The sequence below is a fragment of the Pomacea canaliculata genome, linkage group LG11 (genome assembly GCF_003073045.1).
Source record: "Pomacea canaliculata isolate SZHN2017 linkage group LG11, ASM307304v1, whole genome shotgun sequence".
Lineage (NCBI taxonomy): Eukaryota > Metazoa > Mollusca > Gastropoda > Architaenioglossa > Ampullariidae > Pomacea > Pomacea canaliculata.
Window position 1 is genome coordinate 24,007,377 of NC_037600.1, and position 27,586 is coordinate 24,034,962.

At 42.1% G+C, this 27,586-nt stretch overlaps 2 protein-coding genes across 2 annotated transcripts; both read left to right on the forward strand.

Annotated features, from left to right (window-relative positions):
- Positions 1-709: 709 nt before the first annotated feature.
- On the forward strand, positions 710-3,185 carry LOC112574828. Its single transcript, XM_025256145.1, has 3 exons — positions 710-939; positions 1,204-1,574; positions 1,731-3,185. The coding sequence occupies exons 1-3, from the start codon at positions 749-751 to the stop codon at positions 2,117-2,119; spliced, it is 951 nt and encodes a 316-aa protein (XP_025111930.1). The 5' UTR covers positions 710-748; the 3' UTR covers positions 2,120-3,185.
- Positions 3,186-7,884: 4,699 nt separating this feature from the next.
- LOC112574809 lies at positions 7,885-26,069 on the forward strand. The gene is made up of 7 exons (XM_025256122.1): positions 7,885-8,033; positions 10,707-10,860; positions 10,948-11,053; positions 12,166-12,329; positions 20,576-21,322; positions 21,824-22,038; positions 24,476-26,069. Exons 2-7 carry the CDS (start codon positions 10,858-10,860, stop codon positions 24,489-24,491), a joined length of 1,251 nt encoding a protein of 416 aa, XP_025111907.1. The 5' UTR covers positions 7,885-8,033; positions 10,707-10,857; the 3' UTR covers positions 24,492-26,069.
- The last annotated feature ends 1,517 nt before the right edge of the window (positions 26,070-27,586 follow it).

Sequence of the window (27,586 nt, forward strand, 5' to 3'; positions counted from 1 at the left end):
CAGGGAAGGATAATCCACTACATGTAACACTTTTATACTGTTTTTACAGCAATATTTACTCAAACAATGGGGCTAGATGTTTGTGTGTTTTGTGGAATTTAGAAAAGAATTTGATATAATTAATGGAAATATCAATATCAATAGAAACAAATCAAAGGGTTTGCACAGTAATGAATTCGTTCGTTAGTTAAATAAACCCTTTAGGTAGTTAAAAATGGTTATATCAATGCAGAAAAAAAATGTTAGACTTACAAGTCATTTCATTATCTCTAATGTGTTTGTATGTGTTGATTATAGCATATTACAATATAAAAACTAAACAGAAATTAGATGAGAAGAGAAATAGCGATATTACCGCATTTGCAACAATTCATTAAGGTAAAGAATAAGCATCTCCTAAATTCGTTAGCGCAAGTTTTTTCTGAATTTCGTTTAAACTGACTTTAATTATTTGTTGGCAGTTTTGTGGCCCGGCGACTACAGTGACTGTGCCATGCACGTGTCCTCCACGTGTGAGTGTCAAGACCCTGGGTCAGGCCGTGTGTGGACAGGAGAGTGCTATCTGCTGTAATCACACTCTTCCGAGCAAGTTCACCTGCTACACACGGCGCCTCCCAGAGTCTATGTCACCGGACCGCCCGGTACAGGTAAAACTGTGGTGCTGCTGCTGATGGCCATACAGTGGCTGCGGTGTGGTCACCACGTCTACGTTGTCAGTACGTGGAGGGGAAGTCGTGCAGCCTGCAGCATGTTGTATCACCTGTTGCTGCAGACAGTAAAGACACAACAGTCAGCAGGTGTGTCACCCGGTCAGCCTCACCTCCTGCTGTATGATCTTGTCTACGATGATGACATGAAAGTGGCAGTCAACGACTTGTCACAGGCAGCGACAGGAGGGTCGTTGTACGTCATCGCTGATGAAGTAGGGAGTGAGTGGAGGTGAGTTGTACAGCGTGTGATGCGATGATAGACACACAGGTAGATGGCACTTGCTTTTAATCTCATAATCAGAACTAGCGGCTTAACAGGTGATAATTACTTAATCATTGGGATACATAATGTAGGTGTCAAGATGCGAAAGTAGATTTATTGTTTCATCAGTTACATGTCACTTATTGACAATACCTTCGACGATACACATTTTAAGCACGCATGTTAGTGACAGTACACTGTGTATAAGTGTAGTGACATCCTCTGTTACAGACCTAGCTTCATGAAAAACAGTTTCAAGCCTTTCTGTTATCAGCTGCTGACACGAATTCCTCGTCTCCATCTTTGGGCGGCAAGTTCTTTCCATGGATACGAACCCGCCGGCTGGCAAGCGGAAAATTTAACCCGACCACTCCGGTCTCCCCCGGTTGTCTTCAGAAAGGTCAAGCAGGACGAGATGTTCACGTCAAACATTCCTGTCCACCCGTACAGTGAGCGAGGTGTGGCCGACCACACAGACGGCCCGCCAGTCATACGACTGTATCACCGCGGTGAGGGTCACTCAGGTGACTGGCCAGGTGACTGTGTCACGTGTGGTCGTGAGGTGGCCAGCTTCCTACACAGTCTCCGTGTTGGTGTTACAGGTAGGTGTGTGTATTGTGTAGTGTAACGTTGTTTACAGTTAAACACTTACCTGTGTGATAAATAACGAACGCGTGAGAAACAATAAATAAGACAGTGTAGTAGTTATGTCTTTACGTCTTACATTGTTTATGTTTACCTGTCTCTTAATATAACAGAAAGTGGAACAACATCTACCACGGTTACTCCCACCAGCGGCGGCACAACACAACCCTGTCTACAGTGGAGAGACGTGCTGGTGTTGTACTGGGATGATGGAAGAGACAACGTGGGTGTGGTCACAGGACTGCAAGAAGCGGGTATCCCAGTGCGGGTGATGAAGGATGCTGACATCGAGGACGTGGCCACGGCCCGCAGTCACGTGGTGTGGGTGGCGCGAGGAGATCGTGTTCGTGGTCTGGAGAGAAAAGTCGTCGTGTGTCTAGAGGAGGCAGTCACACCTGGGTTGTTGTACGACCGGAGATCTGTCCCTTTTTATCTCATGTCCCGCTGTACGTCACAACTTGTGATTGTCTCCTCTGACCTGGAGCCAGCTGAAGATGACTGACACTGACACACCTGCCACCTGGTGTAGTCTTGTATCTGTCTCTCTGTCTCATCACACTTTACCAGATGATGTCATATTCATGCTCCCACTGTGTCCTCAAGCTTTCTTTAGTTCCACAGACACAAAGACCTGTCTATCTGCTTCTTGTTTGTCGTATTGGCGGGGTTTGGGCTTATTTTATTTCTGAGAATCAACATAATATTACATAAACACTCTTGCAGACAACTGCAATTATCCGCAGATTAAACTTCAAATATACTAAGGACGGATTTCATTCTTATAAACAAAGAGTGGGGAAATACTTTCATACCAAAGTCACTTATGCCATCACACATTTTAAAAAAAAAACATCTAACAGTCACCTTGCCGTATATTGCATAAAGAAGATTTCTCGAGCAAGGTTTAGCGTTTAGGTTACGGCACTGATACATTCACAGACAAAGGGAATCTACCACCTTCGCCATATGTCAACGAGTTTGGTGTCCTTGTTGTGACTCCTAAACATCTCATTGCGAAGGAGTGAGCCTTCTCCATGCTATTATTACTGTTGCACAGATCCCACATTTCAAACTCATACAAAAATATTGTTGCATAACAGTTTGAGAATACTTATATTTTCCCTCTTTGTGATGAGTGTCTCCACTTAGCAGGTAGTACGCAAAGAAAATTTACAGCTACTTTCAACGCTCCAAGACCATATACACGCACACACACACACGCACGAAAAGCAAGAATTATCTCACTTGAAAGACACAACTGCTACACAACAAGGGGGTTAGATGGTGATTTGTGTTGCCGTGGAAAGGTTGTCATTAACTAAAATAAGAGTTTTGTGTTAGAATACTGTTAATATTTTTGCACAGCTTTGTTTATGTTCGTGCGGGTGTGTGTGTGTGTATCGCAAGTCTCATGTTGTGAACATAGAGGAGTGTCATGTGTAGGGTGACGTACAAAACATTCTCACACATTTGTGAATGACTGAAAAACGTTACAAAGTCCGTAGTCAGTAGAAAAAATGACTGAAAATATTGGTCATTCACAATTTGGCTTCTATTCATCATTAAAATTCAGCAAAATATCTAAACAGTTTTATTTTTATATCACTCTCAGCAATGAAAGGGAGGAGAGATCAAGAAAATCTACCATCAAGCAAGAAACCGAGAAAGGTCGTGTAAAAAATATGTGCTAAACACACTTGCAATGTGGGTGTCACATTGAGTCTCCTTTGTAAATCCCATTGTAAGTCATCGATGACATCCAGAATGTCAGGTCGTCGAAATCTTTGATACAATGCTAAGTCAAGTCATGAATCGATCGGAGTAGATCGATCGCGAAATAATTCCTGAATTTTACTTTTTATATCCAAATGTTAAATTTTACAGCCTCTGCTGCTCCACCAAAAAACATGTCTTGAGAAAATATCCCATTTATACAAAGTTATTGTTAAGGTTGCGACAAGTAATGTCACTGGTCTAACTTATGTTCATGTTGAATCACTTCACTTCAGAGTTTTTCTCTGCCAAGTCTCTTTGACAGACCAAACGCTCTCGTGTCTCGCGACGGAAAGAATCGACTAGAACCAACAACATTGGTTGCTTTGTAACTTGTCATTGTAGGGGGTGACCCCTACTGACCCCCATACGTTGCGCCACACAGCGTCAGTCAACGGCACTGTACCACGTGACTGCACGTGCAGGGACAGCCCGTGAATGTGGGGCCTGATACTTTAGGGTTTGACACATTGAATTTAGCACAACACGAGTTGAACATGGGGGTTGACACAGACTGAGCATGGGCTTGCTACAAGATCAGATAATGGTGAACAAGATATGCGGCTTTATGGCGGCTGACATTTGGGATTGATACGAGCTTAAAGTTTGTAATTCATTGTATTCGAGTAGGCCGCCTAAGACGAGATATTGTGAAAGGAAAAGTTGTGTGCAGGGAAATATCTATCTTTACTATTGAATCATGTAATGTTTCAAAGTGTTATCTTAACGAAGATTTATGTGGACTTAGTCATAACATCTACATACAACACACGAAACATTTGTTTGTATTGAATTTCAGGAAAGAACTAGTTGCACAACTGTCGTATTTGTAGAGGTTGGGGCTACAATATCATGATAAGCTCTGTGTAAGGTGTCACGTGACCATGTTGACGACGGGGAAAGTTTAATAAGACAAAACGTAAGTGGTTAATTGTGGTAATTACTTTTTGTAATGCTCCTAATAGCTTGAAATGTAAATCATGCAGTAAGCATGTTCATTCTTTTCATCATTCAAGATATCTACCTAGTGGTATTGTTACTTCTTTTGGTTATACTCTGTTCTCTACAAACTACTTACAATCAGTCTCTTTATACTAAATATTAGCCTCTTTACTCTTCTTTTGTTGGCGTTCTATTTAATTTTTGTATATTATTCCTCGACGTAGGAGTGACCCTTCTATGAACGCTTAACAGCAAGGTAGGTCAGCAAAGGACCCCAGTGATCGAAAACAGCAATGGCTGTCAACTCCGGGGAATGAGCATGCGAAGATGGTCAGAGGTTGCGATTGCCGTTGTCTCAGGTTAATCACACTCTCGACACCTCTACCCACTCACGCCCCACACTTACACTAAATTGCTAATTACACTTTACTTGACTAAGAGCCCCCAGCGTACCTGCCCAATAACAAAACAAGACAATTTAGTGTAGTCAAGAAGCTATTACTATTTAAAAGTTTTACAAATCAATTTACAATGTAATACCATTCCAAACATGACTGTTCTCTAAGTGCCCCGTTACTTTCTCTATATCTAGTCCAGGTAGCGTAAGCCACTGACTACCATAACTACCATAACTACTACACACAGCACACTACACATAACACACAGTCGCCACTTATCTCTAGTTATCATATGAAATTATGTCAGACAACACCAATGTACGATGAGCAAATTCTGCAAAGACCAGTACCATTTCCAACTAAAGATAGGCGCTAGCATTTTTCAAAATATCGGCTTTCACAAGAAGCAGCAATGACTGACCTCTGTTTGTTCCGAGGCTAATTCTACAACTGTTAAACAATATGAAGGGCTGCATAAAGTTAATTGCGACAGGCAAAATAACTCAAGGCCTTCAACTGATGACAGGTAAAGGTAAAATAAACACAGCACAGACGATGTTAAACTACAAGTAGGTGACATTAGACAGCTCCGTAAGCTTCGCCTCTGTAGTGCAAAGTCTGAAAAATCACAGTTGGTGTGTTCAAAACTCGGTGTGGTTTTTTTTTTCTTTTTTATGTTTTGCTTTGGGATGTTTTCGTTCTCTAATATATCAATTTTCTGTCAATCTTTCACGAAAACCTATTGATTTCCAAGCGAAGCCATATAATCAAGTTGTTACAACAGAACGTTTGTTTGACATGATCGACTATGTTCAATCCTAGGTGGCGCTAATTTTTATGTATGTTGTTTTTTGTTTGTTGTTGGTTTTTTTTGTTTATTCTTTCCCTAGTATGAACAATTCTATGTCAACGATTTCATAAAGGCACACTACTATATACACAGCAATCTTAGAGGTGGGGGGGGGGATGGATTATTGTTTCAAAGAGGGAAAGATTAACTGTCTATCATCAAAACCTACGTGAGACGATGGCCTACAGGATATACTGGTCATGCTGCTCTGCTTTATAACAAATTTTCTCTGCCCTCTACAAGCGAATGTGAGCTGAAGAATCTCTTCTCCTCCAACTAAGGACAGACATAGGGATTGGGAGAAGCAAACCACGGAGAGCTGGTATGAATGGCACAGTGTTAGTGCCAGCTGCAACTGTCGTGCTGTTCAGCCAAAGTTTGTGTGTCAACTATTTCATCGCAAGAAAGTTTATATGGTTAAGGGGGGATTATATATATAGGCATAAATATATATAAATATATATAGATATAAGTATGTGTGCGTCAGGGGTATTAGAAAAAATATATATAAGCTGATGTCTGTTTGTGTATGTAGTGGGGTTTACATATATATATATACACAAGAGCGCCACCTACTGCCTGAGTTTTGGGGAGAGTCAAGTCTGTCAGAAGGAGCTTTAATTGTCGGCGCTGTGCTAATTGAATGTCTGCAGGCGGTAATTGTGTTCGAGAAGAGATTCCATGAAACTGAGTACGTGACACTTAGCACGTGACACTGAGTACGTGACATTAAGTACGTGACACTGACTACACGAGACTGAGTACTTGTCTTACTTCCTTGTAATGATGACGATGTGGATGATGTGTGCGTGTGGGTGTGTCGGTGTGGAAGGTCTGGCATTCAAATGGAGACCGTTGATCAGCCACAAAGCCAGCACTTAAACACACGCACACCTACACACGCTCTCACTCACTCACGCACGTATGCACTTAAGCATTTACGCACGCAGTCATGCACGCGCTCACTCACATGCAAACTCAGATAAATTTACACAGACTGCGAACACACCAAAAAAAAAAAAAAAAAACGGAAAATCATTCACGTGAGCAGCTGTAACATCGAGAGAGAGACTCACAGCCAAGATCCGAACCCTCAACATGTTGACACTTGTGCAGACATCCGCTCCAACTATTAAAAACCAAAGATTTTCACAGAAAATAGAGGAATGTTATATGTCTTCTGCTGTTTATAATCAAAGCTCAAATTAAAGAAATATTTCATGGAGATGTAGATATTTGTGTAGGTCCTCGCACGTTGCTCATAGTGTTTGATACTTCTGATCTGCTACCCTTTCCCCCGATAACATCTTCTAGCAGTCTGGCATGTGTAGGTGTCAGATGATCAGTGACTGGTCACAAGAGAGAATGAATAATTGAAAACAAATCCTCGAGAGCAAGTCTGCACTATCAACACTTCCCAGGGTCAAGTTTCAAGACAAATATCGAGGACAGACATCTAGGTTTCATTTAAAAAACAACTTAGTTTAACTCCTTCAAAGTTCAAGATTTTCACATTCAAGGACCGCAGACTTGGGAGACTGTGCACAGTGGTGGGCAGCTTTCACAGTCTAGTCATCACTTGATCTCAAGTTGTCCTGTTTGTGACCTCATTTCTCACTGAGCTCGTTGTTCCTCGTAAAGACCGGAAGAGAAAGAGGAAGTCAAACGCAGCTCGTGGACTGTAGCAACACGACTGGGAGTCTGTAGTTTGTTAGAGAATAAACTGTGACTAGACTTTAGGTTTGAATGTAACAGTCTGTGTTTATAAAAGAAAACAAACGAGGAACACGATATTCACATCAGCAAACCAATTTAATACATGATGACTCACAAAGACAACAGTAACATTTCAGTAACACCAGATAACAAATTATTTCACGATGTTGATGTGATATCTTAGAAGAAATGAAATGTGTAATTAGCAATACTGTACCAACGGTGCTTGCGGTTTGCGTGGGTGTGTGGGAGGGTATATAGAGGTTGAGTGAGAGAGCGAGCGCTGATTGGAAAAAATAAAACGAACTGTTTGCCGATTTCACAAGCTTATTTCTTCTCCTATTAAGCAATATTTTAGAAATTATACACGATGAGTCAGGGTTGAATATTTGAAAGACAATCCACCAGGGTCAACCAACAGGCAAGTCCTTTCGGTAAGAATTCCAGTCGCGAGGCAGACTAGGTTTAAAATTAAACGAGTTACCGGATGCGAGGTCATGCCCCTCCCTTCCTGCTCAACGTCAGCCAATAGAAATTCTCTCTTCCCGCTGAGTCAGCCGAGATGTAGTCAGTATCACACAGTAGAAAGTTTGCTGTCAGATGAGGTGGCGCTGTGTGTGACAGGATGTCATTGTAGAACCCAAAGTGCCAAAGCTTTTCTTCAGAAATGTTCCTGTTCGTGCTCACCGAGACCATTGACACCTGATGTACTTAGTGACACCGATGACAAATTTCAAGTACGTTGCTTGCTTCTCGTTTTTTCGTAATAATTGTGTAAAATACGCTGCTTTCCTTTTTTCCAGCATTTTTTTTCTTCACGTCTTCCTTATCGTAAGGCATGTTTGTGAGTTTGGCATGACTACATTTTTCTTGGACCTTAACCAGAAGAATGTATCAGTGTTCTGTGTGTTGATGGTTTGTCGTCTCTCTGCTCAACAGACGGCAAAGTGTAATACTAAGACAGCGAAACTTACAGTCCATTCGCATGGCACGAGGTGAATACTATTCAACAGAAATCAACACAACATCACAACAACATACAGCAATCGTTATTTACAGTAATTCACGAAACACTTCTGAAACTATAAACACTGTGCATCAACAGTATTCGTAATTCGTATGAGTTGCTGTTAAGCCAAGCAGTAAAAATTGTTTTCATCAACGTGTCTAAATAATTGCTGACAAATAAGTGTCAGCACCATTATTGTAAGTTATTAACAATATTTTATAATTGTGCACATTTCATTGTGTTACAGGTCTGACATATCACCTTATCTGTAACTTAAACGTTCACTAAACCAACAACTTCTAACACTTAATTACTTTCTTCTGGATTTATCTAAGCCCCTATACTAGTGGACACAAGTGGCACAGGTACCAGCTGATCGCCACCTCCTCCATAGTAACGCCACAGCTGACTGGCTTCTCTTTCCCCATCTTCTGTCACTCCTTTCTTCATGCCTCCAGCTCTTGCCGAATTTTTGGGTGCTTTAGACCTGTCGTCTGCAAGTCAGCTCACAAATCTTCTGTAACACAGCGTCTGCTGGCAGTGCAGATACATTCTACATACAATCTACATGTGGTGCGATGCCATGAGTAACACGTTCATAGCTCAGCCACGTGTACAACCGCAGTGCCAGTACAGAAGCTCTGTTCACTCTTTGGCCGCCAGACGGCACGCGCGTGCGCTTGCATAACCTGGTGTAAGGGTCTAAATAGCTAATTATACTTTACTTCACTCACAGCCTCCAGCGTTCCTCCATAATAACCAACAGAGGGCAATTTAGTGTAATGAATAAATTATTAATAATCGAGAGTTTTACAAATCACTTTACAAGAAGATGCAATTCCAAATATCTTCCTTTTCTAGTTGCTCCGTTACTTCCCTGTCCCTAGTCCAGATATCGTGAGCCATTAATTACCTTAACTACTACACACAGCACACTACACTCGTGTAACACACACTCGCCACTTATCTCTTCACACAAAGTCTCTTGTCACGTGAGGGCCCAGTCGCTGTGTCAGCAGTTCCGTCCTGCCAACCACACAGGCTGCTTCAGTCCGACTGACAGACGAATGTTTTATTTTCACAGCAGAACTCCATGCCATCTTGCTTGCCTTGCAGCATGTTCACTGCTCTTTAGAACACAAGTTTTTGATTATTTCAGACTCTCTTTCTGCACTTCAAGCCCTCATTTTAAATGATTCTGACAACCCCCTTGTGGTTCAGATTCATAAAATTCATGCAGCACTCTTTCAGCTAAATAAGGACATTGTTTTTGTTTGGGCTCCTGGCCATGCTGGTATTCCAGGCAATGTTCGAGCAGACCAGGCTGCCAAGGCTGCATGTCAGTCCCCTGGTAAACTTTCATCACTTATTTCATCTGACATCAAATCTTTATTTCTGGCCTACATTCAGTCCTTATGGCAACGCCACTGGGCCACTCTGGGCCAAAACAAGTTCTATACCACCCTTCCCTGCCTTTCCGACCGTCTACCTTCTTGCCGCCCTACGAGACGGGAGGAGGTGGTTCTTACAAGATTAATGACAGGACACACCTATACCACGCAAGGACACCTCTTACGAGGTGAACCACCACCTGTTTGTCCCTGGTGTAGGGAAAAGTTTACTGTTATACACTTCTTGATTATCTGTCAGAAGCTTCAGACTATTCGTTGTCAATTTTTTGCAGAAAAATCTTTATTTTCGTTATTTAGGTCCGTCCCATCGGCGGCAATCTTTTCCTTTTTAAAGAGAATAGGGCTCTACCATCAAATTAAAAATTTTTATATTCTGTTTGTTTGTTTGGTTTGTTTTTTTTTTCAAAACACGTTGAGCCAGCTACTGCCCCTGATTACCTGGCATCAATCACTCTCCCATCTCTACGTGGGTACCTGAGGTTCACCTGTCTTACTCGGCAGACTTTATGACCCGGGGAGGCTCGGCCTACAGTCCATCGCCACTCTTCCTCTTTGAGCGAGCTGACACCGGCCGTCCTTTTCGTCCGATGGACACAATGATGGGTCACCATACAGCTATCTTATCTACCCCTTGCTTGTCCGTCCGCCTGCGTGTTTGCTCGACTTGCGGGAAAACAAGAGTGCTACACCAACACTATAGCCTTATACTAGTTATCACATGACAGTGACAATCCGAAATGGGGAATAAACCACGTTCTTAACAATACACTATGCCACTGTTTCAACTGCCGCACCTCCAGTGTATAAAGTTTGAGCTCAACAATTAAAGTACTATTTATTACAATAAAGTTTGCTTGTGCAAAGTACATGCAATATGCAAAATATACAATATACAATATACAATATACATGCAATATACAAAAGCCTGTGAGTAAGTGAAACATTGTCTTTGTGAGAGTAAGTGGGCAAACATCCTGGCTGTTTTTCAGAATCTGCTTCATTCAGCGAACAGCTTCCATTGAGTTTCCTGCAGACGACAGACGATGCTCCCCACAGACTGGGTCCTGTTGAGGGCAGACGACTGTTACCTGTCTGGCTACCTGTTGTGTGAGAGGACAGTCGCTGTAGCTGCTGAAGACAATGGTATGCTTTGGCCATCACCTCACATCTAGAATATGTTTGTATTTAATTTAATCTCATTGTCACACCTGATGTTTTCACCACCAACAGAGCAAGCGTAAGAACAAGGCGGCTGTTGGTAGAGGAGGTTCAGGGAAAGTCGTAGTTTACCTGCACCACGTGACTGATGCTGAGGCTGCTTGTCTTACAGACCCAGGTGAGTTGTATTTCTTGCAAATACAGACAAGTGGTATTGTGAGCAGACAGGGTGTAAGTCTTGCAGACATGGGGTGGATTGTGTTGCAAATAACTCTCTTTATTGGTCTCTACATTATATTTGTAAATGTTATACTCTCAATGTGTCAATGACGTGTGTCCCGCCAAGTGTGTTCAGCTCAGTTTGTCTCTTTTTTGATGGTGCAGGAGAGGGGGGGGGGTGTCTGGGTGCCTGGAATGTTGGTTTGCCGGGTGGACTGTATTGTGGGATGTTCAATTGTTCTGTTTGATGTCGCATCGCATGTCTAACCTCAGAAAAGGGTGACAGAGGTGGACAGATTTATAGGCGCACACCTGGACTGGACTCTGTTCTAGCAGGGTGGCCAGTGAGTGTAATACCACCGCAATGTTCCTGACAAACTTTCTGGTTACTGTACTGTCAGTACTGTAAATAATGAAACAGAATTGACAAGATAGGAAGACACAAACAATAATCTGTACTGTAATCCTTTGTGACCCTCCACGACGAAATGAGTCGCGCGGAGCAGTTTTGTGCTAGATACCCCGAAAGGGGTTAATTTTGTGCAGCTTGACTTTTCTTTAAAATGGATTCCTTGCTTATTAAACTATCAGGAAAATACACTGCGATGTTAAAATAAAAGTTAGAAATTTACTTTAAATTCATTTTAATCGAGGTACCCTATTGCGATCTGTACCGATTTCATCCGACATTCAAACGCTGTTTTGACACTGTTTCCCTGTCATAACCCATCGTGTTACACATTGCCAGAAAGCCTGCAGTCTGTATGTTCAACTCCTTAAAGAACAATTCAAATATTAACTGATCGAAAGATTTGTGTGCAAAAGTTTAGGAGTAAACAGACCCATCAGTCAGCCATCTTGACGCTAACCTTTGAACCCGCTTGTCTCAAAATGGCAGCCACCGTGCTGTCACACTTCAAACGTGCATAACTCGCTCAGTGTTAGGACTAGAAGAACAACTTTTGAATGAAAAGAAAGTTTTGAACCTCTAATTTTTAAAAAGTATTCAATTTAGCATTTCGTCGTGGAGGGTCACATTTAAAATAATTCATGTTGTTTACATTATTGAAGGTAACGCGCGCCGACTCCAGGAGGTCAGGACTCAATCGGGTGCTGATGTACAGGTTGACCCCAACCCATCATCCGTACCTGACAGGAAGACTGTCATCATTAAGGGTGACCTGAGACAGATCGACGATGCTGTCAGGCTCCTCAATCAGATGACTGCCTCGCAGGTGAAGTAACTACATTAAGTAGTGATGACGGCTAAAGTCATAAACAAGAGATGTACACAAAGGGACGATGGATAATCTCATTATTGCCGATTAAAAATCAAGCTAATACACTGGTCAACACTATTTTCAAAATCATGTTACTGAAATAAAATTAGTCATTTCCCGTCTAATTTTATGTGCTAATCACAAAATGCATGCTGATAGCAACTGACCTCTGGTGAACATCTACAAAATATCAAGTCAATTACCTCTAGGGAGTGTCCAGCAAAAGTCAGCCATCGCGGTAGTGGACAGTGTTCCCTGCTATCTTTTTCGCATTGTTTCGATATTTTGATATAAAACATTTTTACTTGTCAAGAAAGAAATGCAGATGAAAATGAAAAAATGTTATTCTTAAGATAGAAATTGCAGTTTCTGATACTGCATCATCAAGTCTTCTACTAGTTGCTTGTAGTTTTCTGCCCTAACAAAACAGACAAAGTTTGTTGACACTAGGCAAAAAGCATCCCATGATTTTTTCTCATCACTCTGTAACGAAATCGTTTAACCGGTTATCTTTGAAGAACTTTCGAATCTGAGAACCCACAAAAATTCCCTTTGTAGTCTTTGGGAATCTTTTATGCAGGTGTTGGAAATCTGACAAAGTCCGGTCCATGACTTTTACGAAGTTCGTCATGAAACCTTGTCTTCTAGAAGATTTCGTTGTTATTCTCTTGAACCTAGCAAGTTTGCTTTGTTCTTAGAAAAGTCCGAGTAACAAACCAGATCATTTAGATTGTTACCTGTATTACTCTGTGTTTGGGTTGAAGATGCACCACATGGAAAATCTGGATGACTGCATGCCGACTGACCAGGAGAAGAACAGATCCCCTAACCCTTCTCCTCATCAGCTTAATTAAGAATGCATCCTGCTGAAAATTCTGGAATCGGGAAATCCTCATTATGTCGAACTGGTCTCAATGCAGACGGAATGTCGGGGAACATTATTTACGACTATTCGTTATTCCGCTGGAAAGAGAAGGAACGAAGCAGAAGTAAAATCATTTGTGTGGCTGTTTGGCTCTCGTCAGCGGACCCGGTTTAGGGAAGCCCTTCCCCCCTCAGTTGAGCTTTGCCTCGCTCTCTACTGTTCTTTTCCAAGTCTGCTTTGGTCTCCAAACTCTCCTCCTGAGGGTTTGAGTCAAGTGCCTGCCTGGCAATAGTGTCAGCTGGTTTGCGCAGCGTGTGTCCTATCCAGCCTCATTTGTGCTTTTTGATGTCTTGGCTAGTGGCATTCTGGTTGGTTCTTTTCCACAGGCTGCCGTTGGAGATCTTTTCAGGCCATCTTATTCCCAGTTGTTGTTGTTGATGGTGTTTGTCACTCTCCAGGTGTCAGAACCATACAGTAGGACAGCTTTCACATTGGTGTTGAAGATGCAGGTCTTACTGCGGAAAGACAATGCTCGGGAGTTCCAGATGGGGCGCAGACTGTGTAAAGCATGCCTGGCCTTGTTGATACGGCTTTTGATGTCATCATCCGCTCCACTGTCCTTGTTGACAATGCTCCTCAGATACGTGACGAGATTTGTTTTCAGGATGTTCTCTCCTTAAAGTTGGATTGGGAGTTCCTGCTTGTTGTTGCTTCTTATTATTTCAGTTTTCTTTCTGTTGATCTTTAAGTCAGTCTTCTCTGCTTCCTCTGCTAACTTACTCATTCTGGTTTGTGCATGTTTGTGCCGATAAGATAGGAGACTAATGTCATCTGCAAGGTCTAGGTCCTCCAGCTGTTTGGTAGAAGTCCATTGGATACCGGTATTGTTGTCTTGGGTCGTTGTGATGAAACGGTGCGCGGCTAGAGAGGGATGGGCCTCACTCGCCCTTAGGGGAAAGGGGTCACTCTGGCTGGCTCGCTCCGCCAGCTTTCACCCTCACCTCTCAACCGCCCGTTCACACGTCCGCACGCTCACTGACAGTCGCTCTCCTAGCGTGCGCAAAACACACAACTGACAAAACGGTTGCACAACAAACAAATTATAATTACAAGAAAATTAAAGCAAATTAGGTTGACACGTGACGCAATATGAGTCTATGAATACGTGGACTAACATCGAGTCACAACAATGCAAAGAGTACAAAATGAAACAAACACACTTTCCTTCTAATCTCTTGATCTTCGTATGACGAACGCTCCCCCTGCAGCGTACAGTTCGTCAGTCTCAGATAGTTCTTGTATGGCAGCGTCGTTCACGATAGACTGCCTCTAGACAACCAGTAGTGGACAGCCACAGACCTGCCTTGGCACACTACTGTCACTACTGGCTGAGTTGACAAGTCACACACCGATGCCCCTGGCAATGACGATGGCGACGACGTTAGAAGTGAGTTTCCTGACGCACTGTCCCTAGCTCACTGGCATTACTGCTCCTCTGGTTGCCCCAGGCAACGGATGCAGATGCGGCGACGATTTCAGGCGACAGTGGTCCTGCACCGGCTCCAGACGTCCAAGACCCCAGAGGTACACAGGAACAGTAATCCCTACTCCCGGCGGTTGTCTCAGGCAACGGGTGGCAGAGTTGCTGTTGCCGGCTCTGACGGTGTACCTCCTTCTTGACGTCTGCGAGGACGGAGACCCCTTCCTCACTCCCACGGTTCCAGACTGTAAGTGCCAGCAAGTAGCGCGATACGTTCGGTGGAACGGGCCCCCTACAGACTTGCTGTTTTCAGTTGATTCTACGCTCAGAGACGGTCGTCTCTGCTGGTTTCTGGGGAAAGGCCCAACTAACCATCTAACCCTAACTATATACTACGAGGCCACGCCCCGTATGCATGAAAATCGACTGAGGGTAACTCCAATTAGCTGCTAGTCCCGGAAAGCTAGTCGGGACCTACTCCCGATTACGGTCTCTCCGGATTCCGCATGCACGAAGCGCTACTCGCCCTCAACTAGCTCTCCGGGACTGGCTGCGGGAAAACCCGATGGCTGTCAGTGGAGGTGAAGGAGGCTAACTACTTCCTATCGTCACCTCCTTCTTTCCTTACATCGAACTGTCGTCTCCGAGGTCCCACCTACTTAATTAGCAAAGTCATTGTCTCAATGTTAGGTATTTGACCCTATTGTAGTCGAGTCAAGTGACTCAGAGTGTGAGGCAGCGATCTCTCACCTTGGTGTGTTTGCGTGGTTTCTTGCGGAGACAAAGAAAGTAAGAAAATAAACAAAGGGTTGGCTAAAGGATTTGTCAGAGAGTAGACTAGCTACCAAAGGGAGTTGTATCTTGTGACTACATTACATGTGCAAAAGTTTAAAATGTTCAAGAAATCAACATGTGGGCAAGGCTAACTTCAGCGTTCCGACATTGCTTGTAGAGATCTCCCTCAAGCATCGTGTTTTATTTGGTAATCACAGTCACAGTCACAACCTAAAAAAAAAAATTCATGAGGAGTCAACATGCAAAAGGTGAATACCAGCATGTGGGTTGGCATTAGAAGTGCCCTGAGTGACAAATGAATTAAAGAGCCTTGAGCCTTGAAATGTAAATATTGACTATATATAGCCTGTGTTCAGTCTAAGGTTGTGTTTAATTCGTTACATTATTGCACAGATTGTGCATTGAGCGCATCTTTGTGATGCGGATACTAGCGCGCTACAAAACTACATCATCATCATCATCATCAACAGATAACCCAGATGATGTATAATTTAACAGTTGAAAGCAAGTGACTATTTAGTATACACACTTCAATAGAGGAGTTCATTGCATTTATAAAGTGTCTACACACATGCTAAACACACAGACTGGCATTTAGAGAGGGCAACATTGTAGTTTATGTCACTGACCAATGACAACCATTAGAAATACCAGAGGTTAATTTTAAGTCTGCCAAGTTACAAAACAAAGTGGTAAATCGTAAAAAAATGAATGGCTTGATACAAAAATTCCTAGTTTCCTACATCTATTCTAGGAATATATGCATCTATTCTAGGACCATATCCTTCACACTCACACACCTTTCACTTAGTATTCAGCAGTTGAAATGATAAAGGAAATGATTTTGTGTATATATATTTATTGTTTCTGCACTTTTGGAATAGCATTAGGTTTGCCTGAATTCAATAAAACAAGTTCTCCTGCAGCGACATGTTCAGATATTGAGTAAATGCCAATTTCCTGCAATTTACTAATTGCAACAAAAACCCAAATTCTTCTTCTTGACACCAATGATCTTATAACTAACAAGCGCAATTTTGTTCAAGCTGTTCCTATCATGGACAGACAAGCACAGCATTTGTCATGTTTAACCAGTGCTTGTATTTATGGGCATTTGATTTTATAACCTTTTACTTTAAGAATTCTTGAAGAAACAATTTGTGTAATCTAGCACTTTTTGACTTGGTTCATTCCTTACATCTTCACCCATGCACTTAGTCCATGTTTTTCACAGTGTCATCAGTTTGTGAAGCTTATGCTTCAAGAATCTTTATTTTTTTCACCCTCTCAAGGGTATATTGAGATATTCAAACTATACATATATTCACATGCATTACTATATATTTAATATGCAATATCCCTCCCACACACACATTCACTGGTCAGTTTGTAACAGTTAATACATTAAAAGCTAATTTTTTGCCTCACTCACTTGTTCTTTCCTTCTTCTAGCAATCTAGCCCTTTAATGCAAATTGCATCACTGCATGTGTAATCAAATAAATCAAAGTATATAAGCACATGTACACAAGCAAAAAGTTTTGGAGGGAATGTTTCTGCCCCTCCATTTCATTCTTACCTAAACACAGATATATACACATACATTCTTACTTATATCTGCATACATATATAAAATCCCCCCTTTAACACATACTCACTGATGCTTATATATACACAAGCCACATGCACACACACATATATATATAAACCTCCCCCGACACATGCACCTACTCATATCAGTATATAACGCACACACATCTGCTTATGCATACATGTGTAACCCCCACACACCCACACACACAGCCTTATATCTGCTTATATACATAGATGTAAACCCCCCATGCACATACACTCATCTCTGCTTTTATATATATACATGTAACCTCCTTTACACACATACTCATATCTGCACAAATATATTTATCTAATACCTCCTGACACACACACACCTACTTACTCATACGTGCATATATATATTTAAAAATAATCCTCCTACACACAGTCTCATATCTGCTTATGTATATATACGTAAACATCCACACGCACACATCTGCTTATCTATATATATCCCCCCAACACACACATACTCATGTCTGCCTATATACATGTTACATATGTATATAATCCACAGACACATGTATCTGCATATACATAAAATATCCCCCCACCCCCAACACACTTCCCCTACTCATTCATATTAGCATATATAAATATAATTCCCCTCCACTCATACACACTTGTTTCTGCTTATGTATGCAGGTTTAGTCCCACCCTACACAGCCTCATATCTGCTTATATATATATATACCACCCACAAACACACAGCTACTCACTCATATCAGCACATACATAATCCAACTACACACACACACAAACAGCCTCATATTTGCTTATTTATAACCCCGGCACACACAATTTTATATCTGCTTTTATATATATATATATCTGCATATATAAAATACCCCATGACACACCCCCTACGCACTCATATTTGCATATATATATATAATCCCCCTCCCTCATATATATATAATACATCCCAACACACACATCTCTGCTTAGATATGTAAATCTCCCCACATACATATATTTGCTTATAGATATACTACCCACATCCACACATGCATATACTCATATTTACTGATATATACATATGTAAACCTCCCTCCTCCACACACGTATTCTCTTAATTCTTCTAGATTACCGTCCTAAGTGAACAAACTTAGCTCATCTAATAAGGGTCTGTTTATTTGCTGATTAGAGTTGAATAGATAATGAAATTACAAAGTATGTAGAGCCTTTCATTTCTAGGGTTTCATTTTGTCGACATGTTTCTTGTTTACATGTTTTGTACTGTATAGGTTTTTTTGCAATCCTTCATGTGTGGTGCAATTTGCAACCATTTACAAGCGCCTTACAAATTCAAGTATTAATATTATGTATAAGTTTACTTTATTTTCCATTGGAGTCTGAAATCAAGTTGCTAGTGATAAATCCAACTACTTTTGGAAATTCACAGGCCCGATGTGTCTGCATATCTTTGTCTTTTCAGCACAACCTTGAGCAATGAAATTTTGTTAGGTGCTCGCCATGCAAACCATCGGTGATTCTCGCCACAGTACGAATAACAGTCGATTTGTCTACATCAGTGAATTCTCCACACACTTCTTGAGAGTTTGATGTGGCAAAATATCGTCAATTATGAGCACTTGTAGCAAACATGTTAGTGTGCCTTGCCGACTGGTGACAGCGATCTCGCATGCCACTACAGCGGTCATCGCTAGAATGTTCTCTCGACTAAAATGAAGTTTGCAATACAGTTTTAATTCATCCAACACTTCAAACGGGTGCGATCTGTCACCAAACACCCGATTTCGTCTCGACAATCGACATTGTTGCTAGTAAACACAGTGACGGCCGCCATTTTTCCTCCCGGATAGCGAGTTACACAGCCCCGGGGCCGCCGATAACTTTATACGCGAGAAGCCAGACCGGACAGCTTCTCCGGGCTCTCGTGCATACGAATTTTTCGCTCCTATCCACCCGGATGAGCGCTATTACCGATTAGACCCCTTCTCCGGTCTACATGCATACGGGGCCACGTGGCTACTCGCCACCCCTCATCCCCGGTCCTAACGCTATCTCTCTAGTACTAAGGCCACTACTGACCACCGCGCTATTCTCTACTACGACATCTTACACCCCCTTACCCTGGCCTCTATCACTTCCATCAATCAAGGCGACCTGACACATCAATGAAAACGAACAGAGAGGCTTCCCTCCACTGTCCGCTTTCATGGACCGCGGTCCACCTGTAATTATCTACACCCGCTTACCCTGGGCCTCGATCGCCTCTATCAATCACGGCGATCTTGCAGGTAGAAACGGACACAAAGGCTTCTTCTCGCTGTCCCCTTCCTTTGACCACGGCCCCCCTGTAATTATGTATACCCGCTTCGACTGTTGTTGTGGCCTTGAGCCAGGCTGATTCATGACAGTCGTCTTACTGATAATCTAGTCAATGACCATCAGGAAGATTGTCGGTGCTAATATTGAACCCTGTCTTACGTCGGTCTTTCTTATGAACGGCTTAGTGAGTTTGCCGTTGTTGATAACTTGGATGAACGAGTCTTAGTATAAACTCTGGATAATGGTTATGACCAATTATCTAAGTATTTAAGCTTTAAGTATTTTGATCACAATCTGAAGAATCCTTGTCCAACAGCAGAAACGAAACCCTTAACGTAGTAATAGAAAGATTCGCGCAGGAAAGCGTTTCCACCTTCAGGTAATTTTACACTAAGGGAGAAGTTTTCAGGGAAGAAAAACAGAGTACCCAGAGAAACCCCTGACAGCCGCTCTTCGGAACAGTTTTCATGTACAGACAGCTCAAAGACCAGGTCTGAACCTTCTTTCACTAAAGTGATGACAAGAGATTGTTTTCACCAATATACCTCTTGAGGGCCTACAACCCAAACCGTAATACGGACGGTCCCTATTAAAAAAGCGAATAGAAATAATCAGTACATAAGTGATTGTAATTGTAGAAATTTAAAAAGTTACATCAACGCGCCCGCGCAAAGACCTCTTCTATAAAACTTTACTAGACCAAGCACAGCAAATGTGATGTTAATTTATGAACCGGCTATGACAACATCGTTGTCTCTCTTCGTCACCCACCGTCCATCCATCGTCTCAGTCGGTACTTGTTGTTATCATGGTTGATACTGGCATCGACATTCAATGCCGTGCCATTAACATTATATTTAGTCGTAAACCCTTAATAAAGCTTATGTTAATAATTAATATCACTTAAAATTATATATTATTAAAAAGTTGTTTTAAAATTAATGTACTATTATCTACAAAAAGAAAAGTAATAATTATATTCAATTACTTTCTCATGTAAAGCGTAGAAAAACAAAAACAACAACAAAAAAGAAAAAAAGAAAAAGAAAACAAACAAACAAGTGTTGTTTGCTTCGAAAATAAATTACAAATCAATGCAAGAATAATCCGACTAATCTTGTCAGCATTCTCACTAAAACTTACTTTGATGCAGGAAGATATTCTACAGCGAGCTCAGGAGTTTTGGTTGAAATGGGTTGAGGCCGCCTTCCCTGACTTTGCCTCACGCGCCTACTTCCTGCCTCCTGTCTACTTCAACCGCGTGCCCATGTATAGACAGACCATTGCTGCTCAGGATATTCTTGTCCTGCAGAAACCATCTGGACAGGCTGGTCAGTCCTACCAGGTAGCCGTAAATCCACCTCCAGCTGTTCAGGGTTCCATTGCACAACCCACTTCAGTTCAGGACAGTGATGTTAGAGATGATGCAGCCATGCAGCGCATTTTCCTTTGTCTGCAGGAAATGTCTCAACAGAACAGAGAAGTGTTTGTCGCAATGAGTCAACTTCAGTTCGGGGAGTACCTGGGAGAACCTTGTTATTCTGCTGCAGCAGCTCAGGTGCCCTTAGCTACAAGTCCTCCTCCTTCTCTGCCGAAAAACTGGGACAAGGGCGACTTTGATGTGCTTCTTATTCACAGGAAGTACGGTTTTGTCGTCTGTGAGGTGAAGGCTGTTGGTGACAACGTAGGAGAGCTTGGTCTGTCACAGCAGGACATGGAAAACAACATCCGAAAGAAACTAAAGCAGGCCATCGTTCAGCTGGACAAGGCGGAGGCCATGTTGTCTCACCTGGTGTCCGACATCGCTTCCGGTCTGCGCATCACCAAGACCATCGCTGTCCCCAACCTCACGACTCGTCAGGTAGAGCAGGCAATCGCTGGTGACAAACAACTCACTCAGGTAATATTCCTAGGTTGAATTTGTCGATATTAATGCCAAACTATTGCCCTGATGATAGAGGTCTGATAAATGTCTGATGTGAGAGATATAGAAGTTTTAAAATACATAAATTTAGCACTTTAGGTGTCAAAACAATTATTAGGGTCAATTGTTTTAAAACAGTTTTAAGCCGAATCACGACCTTATCTGCGTACTCTTCCACGAAATAAAGAGAAGTAGTTCTGTTTCCTTAATGTGTAATTCAGGTTGTCTCACTTGACAAGAAAAGTGTGGATGGATGGGGGGTCGGTGGGTGCTGCCAACAGTTTTACTGACTGATTAGCAAGATCTTAACGTATAGTTAGTAAGAACTATGGAAAGTTTCCAATCTTCAGAAAAGCGTAGACTAAGGCAGGTGAGAAGTCCATGTAGCTCAAAGGCCTTACGTGGCATCATGACTATCAGCAGGAAACCTCTGTTTAGCGCATTTCTCTTCTGATCTTCAATTTTATTTCTCTAAAGGACCTGTGTCGCTGCCTTGGAAACCCACATACAAGAGATGTCACCGGCGCGGCTGGCCTTTGTTTGACCTCTGATCAGTTGTCTGACCCCAAGACCCCGTTGTACGTCACTAGTCACGTGATGAGGGAACTCGGACACTGGTGGCAGCGACGTGTGGCTGGGGCTGGACCTGACAGTCACATGACACTTGATGTTTACCAGACATTAATAGCAAGGTAAATATAAACATTATTTGTAGTCAACACACTATGGAGTATGTACTGTGGATACACAGTAGATCTCTGATTCTGATGATCAGTTGCTTCCCCATTTTTCTCTTCGCTAAATCTTTCATGTTACTATGCAAATAGTGACATCAACTTTGCCACTAAGTCAGGTAGGCGATAGCTTTCCCTTCAAGCACGTACATAACTAAAAAAACTATTTTTTATATTTTACTCACATATACAAACTCTCATATTTATAAATTTAATGGTAAAGGTCATATAGAATTTACGACTTTGGAGAGTGAGGTGTTAACTCACTTCCTTCGGGGCCAGCTGTGAGTGATTGACGTTGAAATTCTTCTCTGTCCCTCATTTACCTCCCTAACCCTGTGTAAAGTTAAGTATACAAATTAAAAGAGCTGTGAGTTGTAAGCAACATCAGGGGGGAGGACTAACAATGTTGGATGTTAACTCTTTAATAGCCACACTCAGCATTAGCTGTTCAGTCATCTGAAACTTAACTGTGGCAGTCTGACTAGGTTGATCTCAGTTATTTCTCCGGACTTAGTGAAGCTTGGTACTTGTGGTGGTGAATATGCTAATATGGTAAGTAAACACGTTCAAAATCCATTCTGGCAAGATATGATGTGGCATTATAACAAGTTTATGAAGAAGTGCATTCCAACATGTAGTAAAGAGTTTCTCGGGGAGCCCACACACTTTAATAATAATATTATTAGAGGCAGAAAAAATGTATTAAGAAACAGTTGGACGGAAAACTTTACTAATGTTACTGGTACCTTTCTGACTCTTGAAGAATTATGTTAGGTATCCCGACTTTACTAGCACTAATCTCTTAATCTGCATGCGCCTCGTATAGTGTATAAAATATTATTAAATGAAGTTCAATTGTCTGTTAGTCTCTCAGAATGAACCTGTACTAGCGGATGGACTATTATAAGACAAAGGTGTATTGGACACGTCAGTCCCTGATGGCTACCTACGGTGGGTAGTCGTACAAGAAGACAACAAAGATGGGAATGGCCGCACAACTGTAGATTGTATTCAGAGTTTCACTCAGCCGCTGGCCTGCTGTCTCTCACTGTAAAAGCAAAAAACTTCAACCCTAAAGCCACGTGACTTATTCTCTTCCCGTCGAACGTTCCAGAACCATCTCCTTTTCCCGTGGTCTCGTCACGATCTTCCCTCCCCCGTGGCGCCAGTGGTCAGCTCCATCCACCTGTCTGGTCATTCTCTCCCCAAGTGGCTCAGGCAACTTCGTAACTTCTGGTGTAACAACAGGTCCAGTAGCCAGTAGCCGCGGTTGGCGACTATTCTTTTTACACATGTTTGCACTGACTTGTAAGCATGCGCGAACTGCCACACGTGGTTACCAAGCTGACAGACCTTGACCTCGACCTCGCGATAGAAACGCTAGCTCACGTGACCGAAGCTTTCATTCAAAACATAAAGGTATGAGAGTAAGAAATAACTAGATGGATGTGGTTCATGACTGATGGTTAAATTAAAAGATAAAGTTTTTGCTTCTTCTGATTAACATTACAACAACAACAACAACAACAACAACAACAACAACAACAACAACAACAACAACAAAGAACAAAAAATAGTCACCCGCGGGTAAACAGTGTAAGGCCGGTTGTTAGGTACTCAGCCGGCGTGAGTAAGGTACAGTCCTGGGCGCTGTTCAACCCTTACCCTCTATAAATACATAACTCAGTACACTACTAGAGTGCTACAAGGGAGTAAAGAAATAAAAAAATAAAACTCTTGAAGACAATAAAGTGTATCCATCTGCCCTTAGAAAGTGGGAGGAGGAATGTAACTGTGCTGATATATTTCCAAAGCCTTTCTATACTACTACAGATACGCCATTAAGATGGTTTAGGTTTACTTCAGATCCTACCCACAAAATCGTTTTTTTTTTTCACTGTGAACTCACTATATTTTCTTTGTGTTGTTTTTTTCTAATCAGGACAATGAAAGCCTTTAATACATAGTCTGGCACTGTCCGTTGGTTAAAAACTTTGTGACCAACTATGGAATATGTGTGGAAACAGTGGCTCCTGGTTAGTCATGTCAGTTCTTAAATAACGGTATTGTTTGTAAACAAAAGTGACTTTTAAAGCAACTGAGAGGAGCCTCGAGACAACTGCCACATACAGCAAATGTTAAAACCTGATTTCTTTTGTGTAGTCTGCCTATATTATATCAGATATATTGTCTTGTTAGTTGTTATTTCTAGTATCATATGTGTAAATTTTGTTGTTTAATTATGTATACCTAGATTACTTAAATATTCAATTGTTCTACGTGCAATTATTCGTGTTTTACGTGCATGTATTGTGCGAGAAATAAAATAGAAAAATACCCTGTTACAGACAATTTGAATAGCAAAATCATTTCGTGACAAATTCTACTTCAGACAGCAACACCAGTGAGCGATATTCCAGGTGAAGTCGTTGTTGCAGCTAGTGAAAGAGAATTTCCTTACCTTGGCTATTTTACACCCGACATCAGCATTGATGAGGCAGGCAGTACATCTACGACAGATACTTCTTGTGGGTTGGCTTGACAACAAGATTGTAACAGTTGCCACAAGTCACGATTGTCTTCAGCCGCTTGACAGTGTGAACCACTTTAATACAGAGGGACACTCAGCGGCGCTGTCAGCATGAAGGATGCAAATGCCTCAAATATATTACTGGGAGTGTGATCATCTTGTGTTAAGTAGCTGATATACTGAATGTTATATGACACACAAGCCTTACATAACAGTCTGTGTTAAATGCTTCGTTGCACGGACACCTTCACACGTGTTGTGTGTTTAATGTTCCACAAAAGCGGCGACAGTCTCCTCGTGCAGTCACGTGACTGTCTCACCTGTGGTGTCTGTAGCTGGTTGACGTCGTCGCAGTAGCAGACCTACAGGTGGTCATGACACGTGTGGTTGTATCTTGACCTGTGAGTTGTCAGGCACAAGTGAAGGTTTATGTATTTAGAGGTATATACATGTAGAAATGTAACATATGTGTTACATATATACATATAGACTTACGTAGGTGTGTCGTTTACCTGCGGCACGTCAAGAAGATAGTAATGTAGATACGTATGTTCTTTTCCAGTGGGTCGTCAGGCACGAATACCTGTATAGATGTCTACAGAATTGTCTTTGCTTAAGTCTTCGCTTACGTTTGTATCACGAGGTCCACGTAACCATATAGAGCTGATCACGTGACTTTGCTCTCTGATGGATTGGTCGGTTAGCGGAAGAAAGACTAAGGGTGGGCGTGCCAATAGCGACATCAAAGATCTTAAATGGCTTATATATATATACAGTATTTTGCTTCTGGGCTCGACCACCAGTTGGTGTAGCTTACTATGCACATTGTTGTAGTGACTTGAGCACATTGTCGATCCACAGAGCGATGTCGGACGTAGCGCATGATGATACTGACGATGTGAGCCTGAATGTTGAAGTTCTACGAGATGATTGCATCTGATGTCAACTTCGACAATTTCGTTACTTGCGACGACATATTGGAAACTTGCGGTGTACTTTCTCTTGAGGAGATATGTGAGGAAGCTGCGGCTGTGACACACAGCGGGGATGGAGTCGATGGCGACAACAGAAGTGACGACTACTTGTTAGGAACAGGGGGTTGTTGCCCCTGTCTTTTGTTTAGAGATTTCAAAGATTATTGCACTTACCAGTCAGCATATGAGTGTTTTTGCGGCGTCGTGGTTTTGCTTCAGAACCCGACGTCATTTTTATGACGTAATTTTATGACGTCATTTTTATGACGTAGTTTTGGAGAGGAGTGAAGAATTTATGGAGAGTGAGAACGGACGGTGAAAACGGAGGAGCTAAAAAAAAACCTGTACGTGTGGATACAGAGACGGTTGGGAGAAAGGATCAGTAGCGGACTAGAGTGAGTGGATTGTCCGTTTTGGGAAACTGGAAGATCTGTGGACTTTGTATTTAGTTAATGTTAATTGATTTAAAGTTTTGATTCCCACGGCAAACCTTGGTGATAAGTGATTGGAAGAACACGCAAGGGGACACGTGCGTGTAGTGAGAGAAAGTGAGTGATCTAAACAACAGCGTTCTACTATTAAGAATCAACAGGTCCGCCACCAACGAGTGTCCGAATCCCTTACAGCGCTGGTCACGTGAGGGAAGTTGGCCTTCAGGCCCCTGGGGGCAGCGACATGTTGAGACACGAGCCACGTGCGGAACAGGTAATGTAAACACGAGCACAACTCACAGGACACGTGATGTAAACACCTGCACAACTCACAGGACACGAGATGTAAACACGAGCACAACTCACAGGACACGTGATGTAAACACCAGCACAACTCACAGTACACGTGATGTAAACACCAGCACAACTCACAGTACACGTGATGTAAACACCAGCACAACTCACAGGACACGTGATGTAAACACCAGCACAACTCACAGGACACGTGATGTAAACACGAGCACAACTCACAGGACACGTGATGTAAACACGAGCACAACTCACAGGACACGTGATGTAAACACCAGCACAACTCACAGTACACGTGATGTAAACACCAGCACAACTCACAGGACACGTGATGTAAACACCAGCACAACTCACAGGACACGTGATGTAAACACGAGCACAACTCACAGGACACGTGATGTAAACACCAGCACAACTCACAGTACACGTGATGTAAACACCAGCACAACTCACAGGACACGTGATGTAAACACCAGCACAACTCACAGGACACGTGATGTAAACACGAGCACAACTCACAGGACACATGATGTAAACACGAGCACAACTCACAGGACAGGCCACCTGGGATGAGTTCCTCCCCACGGGGACATCAATTCTTGTCTACACACGGTCACAACCTTGCTGCTCAAAGCTCAGATAGAAATACAGAAAACAGTAAAGGGCTTAGTACACATCCTTGTTTGACACCGGATATACAATCAAAGTAGTCAGTTATTTGAGATCCAACCTTAACAGCCGCTTTCACATTTTTATACATACTATGTAGTGTTTGAAACATTCTTCCATGGACACCCTTTTTTAACAGGGTGTATAGCAATTTGGATCTGTCAATACTGTCAATGCTCTCGAAAAATCTACAAAAATGGTGTAAAAGCGTCCACCTTGTTTTGTCAAATATTTCTGAATCAGTGACTGAAGGCAGAAAATATTATCTGTTGTACTGTAACCTTTACGAAAACCTGCTTGAGCTTCTGGGATAAGTTCATTTTCTTCACAGAAATTGGGTCAGTCTTTTGTTATAATAATGCAGCTGTACAGTTTGCTAATAATATTTAAAAGTGAAATCCCTCTAATGTTATTTACTTTACCTTTATCACCTTTCTTGTGTAAAGGAAAGATTATTGCGTTGGACCAACTTTCCGGATATGTACCACTTGTGAACACTTTATTGAAGAGGGGATGTAGAAATTTTAGGAGGATGTTATCTGCAATCTTAAATAGGGCAGAAGGTAATCCATCAGGTCCAGGTGCTTTTG

Coding starts and splice junctions, on each gene's coding strand:
- LOC112574828 (XM_025256145.1), top strand. CDS start 749: ATGTTGTATCACCTGTTGCTGCAGACAGTAAAGACACAACAGTCAGCA. Junction 940..1,203: donor GAAGTAGGGAGTGAGTGGAG/GTGAGTTGTACA, acceptor CCTCTGTTACAG/ACCTAGCTTCATGAAAAACA. Junction 1,575..1,730: donor TCTCCGTGTTGGTGTTACAG/GTAGGTGTGTGT, acceptor TTAATATAACAG/AAAGTGGAACAACATCTACC.
- LOC112574809 (XM_025256122.1), top strand. Junction 11,054..12,165: donor TGCTTGTCTTACAGACCCAG/GTGAGTTGTATT, acceptor ACATTATTGAAG/GTAACGCGCGCCGACTCCAG. Junction 12,330..20,575: donor ATCAGATGACTGCCTCGCAG/GTGAAGTAACTA, acceptor ACTTTGATGCAG/GAAGATATTCTACAGCGAGC.